Here is a 13,188-nt window from a genome sequence, read left to right as displayed (position 1 = left end):
CCCCCAAGAGCACATTTCTAGGGTGAAGCCCACTTCACAGCCTGTCACCATGACCCAGGTCCTCAAGAGCAGCTCCTGAGCAGGTGACATGCCTGGAATTAGCGTGCAGACGGGGCCGGAGGAAGCAGGGCAGCTCCCAGCTGCCCAGCATTCTTGATCGGAGAGCTTTCTCCTTGGCCATTTATTTTCACATACAACAGACCTCTAGCATCCATGATGCCTTAGCAATGAGCCTTCGTGAGACTGCACAAGGGACGGGAGGCTTCCAAAGGCCTCAGAACATAGCACGGAGCCTGCCACATAGAAGATGCTCAGAGAGGATGGAAGGAAGGAATGATGAGGGGATCAATATATCAGTGAGACAAGGGAAACTCTCCAGGCAAGAACCTGCCAATTCCCTGAGCCAGGCACACCCATGGAAACCTCCTTCTCGGGCGCCCCCAGCCACCTGTCTTCCTTTCTCCCTGAGACCCCACTCCAGGACTGGGGAGCACACTCATGTTAGCAACAAGACCCGGCGAACTTCATTCATTCATCAGCCTCTCCTTAACAAAGTCTTCTTAAACAGGCAGGCACGGCTCTGCCACAGGCAAACATGCCACACTCCCTGCTGGCTGCATCTTTCCAAGACTTAGAAAGTCAACAAGACAGGCTGGGGGGAGAACGCCCAAATTAAGACACACAGAACTCGCCCTGAGAAGTAATGATTCCCTCGTCTGTCCCTTGCCTCCCTCCCGGGCAGCCTCTTTGCGGTGGGTTATGGAGGCACCCCGCTGCGGGATGGCAGCAGAAGCTGACATGTCTTCTGGGGACTCCCCAGCTGTGTCAGAGTTTTCGTTTTGATTCTTCTGCTCGCATGTGAAGTTCAAAGTTGTTTCCGAGCACCCCACGTGGGCTCGGTCTCCTGGCCCCACAACAGAGCTCTCGGCAGATCTTTCTGTCCTCTGTCCTCGCCCCTTTGTGTCTCTCGATACCTCCTCATCCCAATTCCCCAAGATAAGGGGGTTATCATTGGGAAGGAAGGTCCCCAGGTCCTACCCTTGAGCCCCTCACACCCTGAGCTCTGAGCTGTGGCATGAGGTGGTGGGAAAGGATGGGCACCCCTCCCCCATTTCCCACTCAGAAAACACTAGGACACCATGTGTCCCCACCAACCCTCCACCAACCACCCCCGCTCCTCTGCATACATCACCCTGTCCCTCTGATTTTTCCTGCCCTCAGGTCGCCATGGAGACAGGCACTAACAGCGCTGATGCTATTTCCCAGAATGGACAGACACGGTCCCCCGCCCTAAGGATAGGCCTTCCCAGAGCTCCCCTCAATGAGCTAACCCCACCCACCCTCAGTTAGCGGCAGGGCTCTCCAGCTGCCCACTGCCTGGGTGACTGCCCTAGTTTGGGAGGGGAGGAAGGCAGAGCAGGGAGAGGCAGGCCCTGGGGGAGGAGGAGGGAAGGAGGGGAGCAGGGAGTTGTACACAGAGGCCAGGCCCACCTGCCCACCTGTGCGGAGGCCTGACCTTGCTCAGTCGGGCCTTCAGGGGACTAAGAGAACTTTCCATGACAGGCAGCAGGGGCCCAGGGCCTGGGAGTCAGGAGGCCTGCTTCCAGTGCCTGCTCTGCCTATAAGGTCGTGCCCTCTCTGGGCCTCGGTGCCTTCGAGATACTGATAGCCCCCTTAAAAGGCCCCATTCTACAATGGGGCCATATAGAGCCAAGTAGCAAAAGGAAACCAGCAGGAGGGAATGCAGGGTGAGGACAAGGGGCAGGGAGGCTGAGAGGGCCAGACAACCTGGGGAGGCTTCCTGAGGAGGCGGGCTGGACAGAGGACAGACTTGCAAAGACTCAGGGCAGGAGCCAGTATGGGAGGGGCACATCTTGTGGCCTTGACTGAGGTGAGAAGTCCCCGGAGGTCGGGGCGGTGGTGGTCAGAGCAACCTGAGGCAGGCGAAGGAAGGAGTGACAGTAGGGAACGAATGAATGCCAAGCCCGAGGTGGAGGTCAGGGTCCTGTGGTGGGGGCAGGGACACGGGCAGATTAGGAAGGGCCAGAGGGCAGGGTTCTCTGGCACCATCCCCGGGGGGCTCTCGGGGGCCCCTCCAGAGTAAGCCCTATTGAATCAGTTTTCTCTGTCAGGGGGTGGGGGCTGGGGGACTGCCGAGGGTGGGGGTCTCAGCCCCTGTTCTCATCAGAATCCCACGTGGCGAGAGGCAGAAGCACAACCAGAAATGTTCCAGCAAAAAAAAAAGACACAATGGTTCTCCTCAAACTTTTTTGGCTAGAACATTTCCAGCTGGGCTCCAGGCACATCCGCGGTCCGCCCTCTCCTCCACGGGCTTCCGGCGGACCGGCCCTGCCCTGCCAGGCTCCTCTGAGCCCTCCTCTTCATCACCATCAATGGGTGAGAGAGCCACAGCCCCTCAGCTCTCACCTCCCGACCCCCTACCCTGGGGCCCAGGACTCTCCATTTCCCTCAGGACTGGGTGCGAGTCTCCATCCCCAAGGGTCTCAGAAGTAGAGGTGTTTGAGGACAGTGCTGGCGCCGCCAGTGGTGTGTGTGGTGTATCTGACAGGGTGGAGGGCTCTGCTTCCATTAAGCGGGTAGGGTTATGCAGGAAGGGGACGGCAACCGCAGCCCCCTGCAGTGGGTCCTGCCCCCAGGAGAGAGTCACCCAGTGGGCCAGACCCATTGGCCCAGCAGCGTGTTCTTAGCACCACGCTGGCTTCCCGGAGGGAATGTGTGACGGGGGCCTTACCCCAGCCTAGGCCCAGATAGAGCCTGAAGACGCGCTGCTCGGAGAAGACGGAGAAGGCCAGCAGCGCGTACAGGTACACGCCCTCCACCAGGAGCCAGCAGTAGTTGGCCGCCACGCAGTACTGCATGAGCAGAAACACCAGGCGGCAGCCCAGAGAGTCCTGGGGGCAGAGGAAGGGTCCCCGGGGGACAACAGCTCTGCCGCCCGCCCCTCTTGACCCCCACCCCCCATCCTGCCCCCGCTGCTACCCTACCACCGTGAATGCAGGAGGAGAGAGCTAACGCCCTCTTGCCAGGGCCAGTGCTGGGAACCTGGCCTGCTTTCGCTCGCTAAATCACTGCCGGGGCTGGAAGAAGCTGATGTATCCCCATTACCGGTGAGAAAACTGAGGCCCAGAGAAGTTAAGTGACTCGCCCCAAACTCTACAGCTAGTAAGTAGCAGAGCTGGGAGTCAAGCCTGGGTCCGTTTCCAAAGTCCACTTTCTGTGTCAGACAGAACTCCTTAGGGGCAGGAGAGTGTCCACCTCCCTAGACTGGGGGCTCCCAAGGGTGGACTGCCTCTCCCATCAGACTGGGGGCTCCGTGAGGACCAGGCAGAGGCAGCTCCTGCCTTCCTCTGCGCCAGGCCTGGGTGCGATGGGGGAGGCTGGCCGCTACTGCCCGTGCCACCCTCCCCAGGCCCTTCCTGAACGCGCCACGCACCTGGTAGGAGAGGAGCCCGTCCCACTGGTGCTGCTGGGGGGCCGTGCTGTACATCCACTTGAGGACCGCGTCCCGGATGAAGACAGACAGCGCTCGCAGGATGAAGGACGCGAACAGGTTCAGGTGGATGTAGTTTCGGGTGCAGTGCAGGTGTCTGCGGGAGAAAGCAAGGGTTCTTCCTGGCAAGATGGCCAACGCGTGTGCTCCCCAAGCTTCAGTTCTCCAGCTAACGAACCCCTCAGGCAAGTTTCTGCCTCTGGAACTATGCTTCTGTCTTTTTTCCTCTGCAAATGCCCTTCTTCCTCATAACCCCGGAAACTCTTTGGGTCCAATGTAAGTCCTAACTCTCCACGAAGCCTTCAGGTGTGTGCTCCCTGACACCCTCCGTCCACACCGTCCTTCTCTCTACGCATCTTCTTTTCTACAGAGTCATGTGTAAGCCAAGTGATTTATGTGTGAGGACCACTTTCCCCAATGGAGACTTAGCTTTGCTTCCTGAGGAGAGGACCTACTTCTCACATGCCTCAAGGTTGCCTTACAGAGGCAGACGCAGGCGAAGCACATGGTAGGAAGTCAGAAAGTATTAGACATAATTTCAATATCCTCTCAGGTAAAAACGCATAGCTAACTGCAAATACAAGGGCATTTCTTAACCTGATAAGGGCTATCTACCCACACTGGGAGCAAACATGGTTCTTAACTGAGAAATTTTATAAGCATTTGCTTCAAAATCAGGAAAATAAGGGTTGCCTAGAGTTACAAAGCTATCATCACATCTATTCAACATCGTAGTCCAGATCCTGGCTGCTGGAAGAGTGCAAGGGAAAAAATGCACGAGAGTATCTTGGTAGAGACTCCAAGATAATCTACACATAAATTATTAGAACTGATAGGAGAGTGTTCTTCTAGCACGGTTGCTGTGTGCGTTTATATAAAGCAGCAATAAAGACTTTTAAAAAGTAAATTTTTAAAAGTATAATTTTTTTAATTGGCTACATAGAAAAAAAGGCTAACGGAAGACGGGCAAGACCTCTATGGAGAATATAATAAAACTTGCTTAAAATTGTTAAGGGAAGACTTCAAATCCCACATTCATGGATAGGAAGACATGAGTCTTTTTCTTTCTCAAAATATCACTAAATAGTGATATTTAGAAAGTGGCAATTCTCGCCACTGTAGTTGATAAATTCAATATAGCTCTACCAAAAATTCCAACACGGTTGTTTTTTGTTTTCCTGGAACTCTCAAAACATATGAAGAACCAGGGGCCAAGAACAGTCCAGACACTCCTAAGAACCACAAAGTTGGGGCCTTTACTATAAGAGAACCGAGATTTTCAATGAATTTGTAGTAGGTAAGGCCCCATGGTATTGACAATTGGACAGATAAATAGATCAACGGGCAAGAATACAGATGACAGAAACCAACCCAGGCAAAGATAACTTTCGCTGCATGGCAGAGTCAGCACCCTAAACCCACGGGGGAAAGGATGAGCTATCATAAATGGCACTGAAGCAACTAACTTGACGTGTATATGGAAAAAATAAAATTAAAACTCTTAATTTCACCATCGACAAAAATTAATTCCAGGTGGATTTAAGAGCCAGAATGGTTGCACAAAACTTACGATCCCAGGATAAGGAAAGATTTCTTAAACAAGACCATAAAGGAATTTGGTCTTTAGGGAAAAAAAAATTGATAGTTTTTTGTAATCAATTGGCAAAATCAATCTTTATCAATTAATAACATTTATTGACAAATTTTATCAGTAAAAATGGATACATTGGTATGTTTCATTTCATTAAAATTAAGGACTTCCATGCATAAAAGGCACCAGTAAGTGAGTGAGAAAATAAGTCACAGAGTAAGAGAGGATATGCCCTGGATTAGGATTCAAGAATATAGAATGAAAGGCCACAATAATAAAGAAGAAGCCAAACAAGCCAATGAAAAAGTAAGCAAGGGATGGGACTAAATGATTCACAAAATGAAACATGCACAAATGCTTGCTCTCTCTAGGAATCCGGGCTATGCAAGTTAAAATCACAAGATACTTCACACACTTCAGATCAGCAACGATTAGGTGAAAATACTAAATATTGGGGAGGATGTTAAGCAAAGGGAATTCTCACTTACTACTGGTAAGAGGGCAAACTGGGATGACCGCTTCGGAGAGCAGCCTCACCTAATAAATTAACACAAGCACGTGGTATTCAGACCAGGCAGTTCTACTCCGAGGTATGTGCCCCTGGAGAAATGCACAAGGGGTCATAAGTAAGAATGTTCCTTGTAGCAAGGTTTGTAATTCAGAGAAGGAAAAAAAAAAAAAGAGGAAAACCTCAAGTACCCATTAAAGTGATAACAAATAAATTGTAGCACGTTATACAACAGAGTCTGGAGTGACAGTTGAAGTAAATGAAACAGAACTACCTGTATCAACACAAATAAATCTCACGAAAACATGCCGGGCCAAAAATAACATTGCGAAAGGGGATGTACGACACGCCATGAAAAATATGCAAAGCCAGCAGCTACATATTTTTATAGATACTACAAATGCGGCAAAGTATAGAGATGCATGGGAATTATAAGTAGCCCCTTCGGGGGTTCCCTCTGGTTGTGGGGGGTCGGGCAGTGGCATGTGCTGGGCCTTGAGTGCACGAGTGATCAGGATCAGCCACTGTACTTTCAGATCTCTGAAATACTTCATAATACAAGGGGGGAATAGTCACTGCATGAAGGCATGTATTAAGCACCGACTAGATGCCCAGCACTCACTGTGCCAGGTGCCGGGGGCAGCAGGAGGAATGAAGCCTGTCCTCTTTCTGCTGGCTGGTAGCCTGAGGTCCCTGCACTCAGAATCCCTCCTGACCTTGAACCCAGCCCCCGCCCGCCCACCAAGTGCAGAGGGAGTGGGAAGAACACGGTCCTCTAGAAGGAATGGCTCATCAAGGCTTTAGACGTAAGGAAGACCTTTTCCATGGCGCTGATAAGCTCCGAAGAGAACAGAATGTTTAAATCCTTGAGATCTGATCTAAAATTGTACTGAATTTCCTGCTTACTTAAGCTACGCATGCTCACTGGAGAGGATGTCCCTGAAACCTACCACCCACTATTAAGGTTGGGGGATATGTGCCTTGTGTATTTCTTGTGTGGTGTTTGTTTTTTTTTCTTTTTTGCGGTATTCTAGGCAGACTTTTACAGGGTAGAGATTAGACCAAGTATATAGGGTCCTAGCCTGTGTTTTCAGCCTCGTATGCAGGGAGGGGACGGGCTCCCCAGAGATCTCTTAGACAAGAACCTACCCCGCTGTCACTTTAGTTTGGTGCTCCCTCATCTACTGGGGACAGAGCAGGGAGCTGGGACGAAGCAGCCCCTGCAGGACCCCCACTTCTTACCTGAAGCTCAGGAGGATGGCCGAGGCGATGACCAGAGCGGAGAAGGACAGCGTGTAGCCCACCGTGTAGATGATGGAAAAGGACAGGAGCTGCTGCTCTGGCGAGCTCTGTGTGCACATGAGGGATACTCTGCAGGCAAGGCAGCCCACGCCCTCCTCTCCTGCGCCCTTCTTTCCCCTCTCCCAGGGGACGGGGCAGAGGCAGGGGCCCCAAGTCAGGCTGCACTGGGGACCCCAGAACTAAGAAAGAAAACATGGCCATGGTCCTTGGGCTTCTAGGGCCTTGTCCTGAGGCCAGTGGGGTGAACACCCATCACCCCTACCCAGAGAGCATGGTGTGCAAAGGCCCCAGGGGCAGGGGGATAGACAAGATGGCCACAGCCCAGCCCAGCAGATGCCCGGGATCCCTGCTCCAGGGACGTTGGGACCCTGCTGCCCCTCACTGCCTCAGAGCCCCCATTTTCAACTCACTCTCTCCCCTTGCTTGGACTCCTCGCACTCTGACAGGTTCCTCCAGGGGGCGCTCGAGTTGTCCTGGCGCAACCACAGGCCCTCGGCTGTGCAGAATCGATACACGCGGCCCTGCAGCACTGGGCAGAGACGCGGGCGCTGTGCCGTGGCCCAATGCCACAGGCCCCCCATTCCTCCCTGCCTGAGGCTCACCCAGGGCTGACCTTTAGGAGTTAGCAAAACCTCTTACACACACACACACACACACACACACACACACACACACACACACACGCTCAGGCCCTCCTCTCTTGCCATGTGCCCATTTGGCCCAGGACAGGAAAGGCAAGCACTGAGGGCCACCCTGGGATGCAGTCTGATGAAGTCATGTTTTTGAGATGAGACAACTCTAGCCCATTTCCACATCCTGCTTCTAGCCTCAAGTCACACTACTGACAAGGTCTGGCACTGACCACCTGATGGCTCCACAGACACCCACTGCGACTTCTGATCTTCAGGACTCAGCCCTGCCTCCCTCCAACACTCCACAGACAGGACAGACCCTGGAACAGATGGGCACAGAGCTCCTGAGACGAAGGAAGAGACACAGCCCTGCCTTAGGGAGCCCCAGTCTGAGGGGAGACACAGCCCTGCCCTCAGGGAGCCCCAGTCTGAGGGGGGAGACACAGCCCTGCCTCAGGGAGCCCCAGTCTGAGGGGGAGACACAGCCCTGCCCTCAGGGAGCCCCAGTCTGAGGGGAGACACAGCCCTGCCCTCAGGGAGCCCCAGTCTGAGGGGGAGACACAGCCCTGCCCTCAGGGAGCCCCAGTCTGAGGGGGGAGACACAGCCCTGCCCTCAGGGAGCCCCAGTCTGAGGGGAGACACAGCCCTGCCCTCAGGGAGCCCCAGTCTGAGGGGAGACACAGCCCTGCCCTCAGGGAGCCCCAGTCTGAGGGGGGAGACACAGCTCTGCCCTCAGGGAGCCCCAGTCTGAGGGGGAGACACAGCCCTGCCCTCAGGGAGCCCCAGTCTGAGGGAGGAGACACCGTCCTGCCTTTAGGAAGCCCTAATCTGATGGAAATGACACAGTCTTATCCTCAAAGGTGGCCTGATCTAAAGAGAATACAATGTCAACGATAGAGGCACAGCCCTTGGAGACCCTCCATTCAAAGGGGGGAAGACCCAGCTCCTCCCTTCAATGGGAATATTGGGGATAAAGACTGCCCTTGGAGACCTCCCGGTCTGAGAGGAGGGAGAGATCCAGCCCCTGTCCTCAGAGAGCTCCCAGTCTGAAGGAGGAAGCACAATTCCTGGCTTCAGGGAATGAGGACTCTCACAGAAAAAACAGTCCTCAGAAAGTAACAGCATAAACGCAAACTAAGAGAGATCCAACACAGGCCCCGCAGAGCTGGGGGTAGGACGTTCTCTGTGCCCGCTCCCATCAAGTCTGCCATGCCCCACTAGCCCCCTACGCAGGAAGGTGGGTGGCTTGGGGCCTCCGGTTCACTGTGAGGCCATGAGAGGGAATGAGGGGCTTACTTGGGCTTGGGAGAAAACGCTTCATTACCTCTCTGGAGGGGAATGTAAGACTGACCCCAGGACTGGGGTCAAAAACAGGGCTAGGGTTAGCACAGGGAGATCAAGGAGGGAAATTGGAGCCAGGATGAAATTTAAAAGATTTAAAAATTCTAAAGGACTAAAAGATTTTAAGGACCAGCTATGGGATGAAGGTGCAGTGGGAGGGAGGGAGGGAGGAGGGAGGGAGGGAGGGAGGGTGGAGAAACGTCAGAGGCCCAGGTCAGAAGTTTCCAGGCGGAGGGGGAGCAGTAAGAACTGTGTGTGGGAAGAGACTCATTAGCATGTGTGCATGATGGGAGCATGACGGGAGCACCGCAACCCCCAGGACCTGCCCCAAACGGGCCCAGCAGGGTCGCAGCCGTTTAGACCAGGGGTCTGTCTTACGGTTCACAAACCACCAGTCTGCGCACTGTTGGTATATGTCAGACACCTGCAGGGTCTGTCGGTCAGACCCTTGTTCTTCCTTATCACCGACCTCCAGTCACCCAGGGCAGCCTCCCTGTTCACTCTTCTCCTTTCTCCCACTCTCGTAAACAAGCCCTGAACCAAGGCCCTCTTCAGGAGACAGAAGTATCTGGTAATAAGGTAGGGTAAATCACCTTGCAGCATCATTGCTTCTAGAAGAACCTGTATTCTAAGAGACTTTACCTGGAAGAGAAACAAAAACCTGAAAATCTAATGGTGGGACTTTGACAGTGAGAAGAGCCGAGTCCCAATACCCCTCAAATGCGTTTATGGACAAAATCAGGCCAAGACAAAGGCAGAGAAGGGGAGGCATGTGGTCTGCTTTTAGCAACTGGAAGGGTTCCCCTCAGGCCCCCAACGCCTCTCTCATCTGCTGCCTGGATGCCTGGAATTCTTCACCAGCGGCTGAGGCTTCTGAAATGAGGCCAAGGCAGTCTTCAGTGGCAGCTAACCTCAGAGCAGTGGTGGGGATCTGGGCTGACCCCATAGGGAGTGAGACTGATGTCAGAGCCCTCCCTGGCAGCCCATCCTGATGACAGCAAGGGAGGAGAGAGGAGGAGGCAGAGGGACCAGGGGAAGGGAGAGGACATGGCAAGAGGGTACAAACCACCAAACTGCCTATTTACCCATGACCCCAATAATAACCTAATAATACCACAGGTGCACCCACAATTGCTGTTCCCCCCCCCCCCACATGCACCTTATACAGCCTCTCTGCAAGCTGCACACTGACGGTATCGGTCTCCGAAAACCTGCTGCATGCCCGACGTCCTTGAACATCGAGACCACGTTACAAGGTGGGCGCAGTTAATCCCATCTTCCGGATGAAGAAACTGAGCCTCTGAATGGCCAGGTGACTTGCCCAAGATCATCCAGCCAGGAAGTAGCAGAGTCAGGATTCAGACCCCCAGCTCTTGGCCTTCAGAGGTCAAAAGTTAGGGGCCAAATTCACTGCTAACAGTCAACAGTGGCCATGTGCCGTTTCTCCTCCACCTGTCCTCTGGGCGTGGGTTTGCTAACATTCGCAGCGTCCTCCCAGCAGATCCTCTGGCCCGTGTGGATCCCTGGCAGGCTGCCCCACGCCTGGGCCCTCTGTCCAGGGCCAGCTGGGAAGATGGGGAGGGGGTACATGCCCAGATGTGTTACTGGTACCTTGTCAAGGGATCATTGTGTCCCTGAGAAGCTCGGGGAGCCCATGAGAGTGTGTCTGTCAATTATCCTTCATTAGAGGCCAGTGTTAAAAGCCAGGGCTCATTCTTGGCCAGGCCTATGGTCCCCAGATGCCCATCTTGGCTGGAGGTGGGGTGGGTCCCGGCCCAGCCCTGCTTATCAGCTCAGCTTTATCTGGCCCAGGAGCCGCCAGTAAATCACAGCCAGGGGCTTGGCTCTGGTCTTGTCAACACCAGGAGGCAGCCGGCCGCATGCCAGGAGGCCCAGGGATATTTCATTAAGTCAGACCCTGGTGCTGGAAATAAAACCCCCAATTAAACACTTCCCCTCCCGGAAACTGCAGCGGCGTCTGTAATCAAGCTAACAGCCGCCCTTCCACGTGGATGCAGGCTCTCAGGGCTGTGGAGAGCTGCTCATGAATCCATTAGCTCCTGCACCCTGGCAACAGCTGTGGCCATCAAGGGCTACTGGGCCCCAGCTGACAGACTGCAGATTCGGGGAGGGGAGTCCCAGGCCCTCCCCAACATGGCGGAATGAGGGTCAAAGGCAGGGCTGGAACTGAAGGCATCACCTTGGGGTGGGAGGCAAGGGTAGTGCGTCAATCATGGCCCAGGAGAAGGGCTCAGGTTCTGAACTACACAGACACAAGGTCAAATCCTAGTTCTACCCTGAACCAGCTGTGGGACCTCAGGCAGACCTCTCTGGGTCTCAGTTTTCTCATCTGTAAAATGGGAACCGTAATGGCGTCCCAGGTCTGCGGTGTGAGGATTAGGAGATGAAGCATGAGAAGTGCCTGGTGCATAAGAAGCCTTCAAGACATGGCCTCATTGAAAGCCCTGCTGCTGCCCCCACCCCAGTTTCTCCAGAAGGCCCTCCCTCAGTGGGGCTGGGGCTGGAGCAGGACATCACCTCAGCCACAACTCCTCCAGGGCCAAGCTCCAGCCCCGGTCTCCTTGAGGCAACACCGGCCTGCTGAGAAATCTCCTGGGCTTGACAAGACTCAAGGGAGGCACCTGTCAGAGTTTCTGAGAATTGTGAGTTATAGGCCATTTTAAAAGCATTTTACGACTTTCCTATAATGAGAACTAAACTAACAAACAGGTACAGATCAGGAGGGGGTGCAACTAATGAAACTGGAATGATTTGTAACAAGCAAATCAGCTGTTTGTGGGTAAATGAGGCTGCTGGATGGCCCTCAGGCGGCAATGGGCTCCCAGCAGCCACTCAGGCCTTCTGGTTCACAAAGTCTTATTAACACCAGGCATCTCCTTTGAACACGTTCCTTCCTTGACTCATCTGCTTCTGCCCTCTGGGGTCCCAAATTCTGAATTAGAGGGCTCAGAAGTCAAGGGTTTGGCTGTCATTCCATCCGTGGGATGTTGTGTGGCTCTGAGGCCCGAGGCCTGGCCCCATCTCCAAGGTGATGCCTGGCTGTCCTCCCCTCCTGGAGGGCCCTCCTTCCCCCTTCTCCATCTCCCTGTTCTTTCAGGCCTGGCGCTGATGTCCCCTCTCTCTGGAAGCCTTCCTAATGCCACACCCCAGACAAAGTGGGGGCTCTGACCTCCCTCAGCATCACTTCCTGGGCCGCTGAGCTGACCTCTTCAGCCCCATGGTGAGGGGTCACCTCTTCTCCCCAACACACACACTCACATACTCCTGAGGTCTCACTGGCACCCCTATCTCCTGATACAGACCTAACCCAAGTTTCTGGTCATTGTTTTAAATTTATTTCTTTCTCTGGTCATGCATTCCTCTGCCCTGCCCTGCACCCCAGAAGACTAACCTCTATGGACAGCATCTTTGGGCTCCCTGCCCTCTACGGGTTTGACCCATGGGAGGCACAAGTAAAAGGCAGGAGGGCCCCTCTGTGGCCACAGCCCTGCTGGGTGGCCTCTCCATCACCATGACCTCCAGCTGTCATGGGGGCCACATAGCCCCATGCCTGCTCCACTCAGGTCTAGGAATGCTAACACTTTCCCCTCTTACAGTCCTTGGTGCTTTACACACCTTAGTGGCCCCTTAACCCTGCACCACCTCGGTAAGTGGCCCCTCTGTTAAGTTCTCTTCAGATTCCCAGCTGAGTGTGTTTTCTGCCAGGACCCTGCCTACGATACCTTGGTCCTTCTCTCCACCCCTAACTCACTCTGTGAAGTTTCTCCATAGGCCATTCCCTTGGTCAGCCCAAGAAAGTTCCAGTACTGCCCCCTTCCTGCTTCCACATGCCCTGGTGGGTGTTAGGGAAGCCCGTGGTGCCAAGGGGACCAGTAGGACAAGCCAGAGAGAGCAAGTACTCTGTGCTAGCCCAAGGGGGGGGCTCTGCAGGTCCCTAACTCAGGGAGAGCAGAGAGAAAGGCAGAGTCGGTGATCTGAGTGTCAGAAAAGGGAGTGAACTAGCTTGGTGAGTCAGGGGAGAGGGTGGAGGCTGGCAGGGGGCCTGTGCAGCAGCCAATATCTTCATGGAGAAAGCAATAAAACTGTGTTCGCTCATAAACGGGCACCACCAGGACCTATTTCCTGCTCAAATAAAATTAAAGGTGATGGATGGAGCTGCAGGGGCAGGCAGAGCTAGGGTCAGCTTAGTGCTGAGTGATGGGCCCTGTCAGGGGCCTGGCTCCCTGGGGTCTAGAGGCCCAGCCCAGGCTGGCCGAGCAGCCAGTCCCAAACCTCTGGGAGG

At 54.1% G+C, this 13,188-nt stretch overlaps 1 protein-coding gene across 1 annotated transcript in view; it reads right to left on the bottom strand.

Annotated features, from left to right (window-relative positions):
• GLP1R (glucagon like peptide 1 receptor) overlaps positions 1-13,188 on the bottom strand; it is a 32,601-nt gene that overhangs the window by 8,218 nt on the left and 11,195 nt on the right. The window contains exons 4-7 of the mRNA XM_045786349.2: positions 7,323-7,441; positions 6,853-6,959; positions 3,455-3,608; positions 2,753-2,912 (exon numbers count right to left, since the gene is read on the bottom strand). Of these exons, the coding sequence (XP_045642305.1) occupies positions 2,753-2,912; positions 3,455-3,608; positions 6,853-6,959; positions 7,323-7,441 (540 nt within the window). The remainder of the gene's footprint in view (positions 1-2,752; positions 2,913-3,454; positions 3,609-6,852; positions 6,960-7,322; positions 7,442-13,188) is intronic.

The sequence above is a fragment of the Ursus americanus genome, chromosome 32, assembly GCF_024610735.1.
Source record: "Ursus americanus isolate L20-20 chromosome 32, mUrsAme1.1.p, whole genome shotgun sequence".
NCBI lineage: Eukaryota > Metazoa > Chordata > Mammalia > Carnivora > Ursidae > Ursus > Ursus americanus.
The sequence above is the reverse complement of the archived record's forward strand: the minus strand, read 5'-3'. Positions and strand labels throughout refer to the sequence as shown.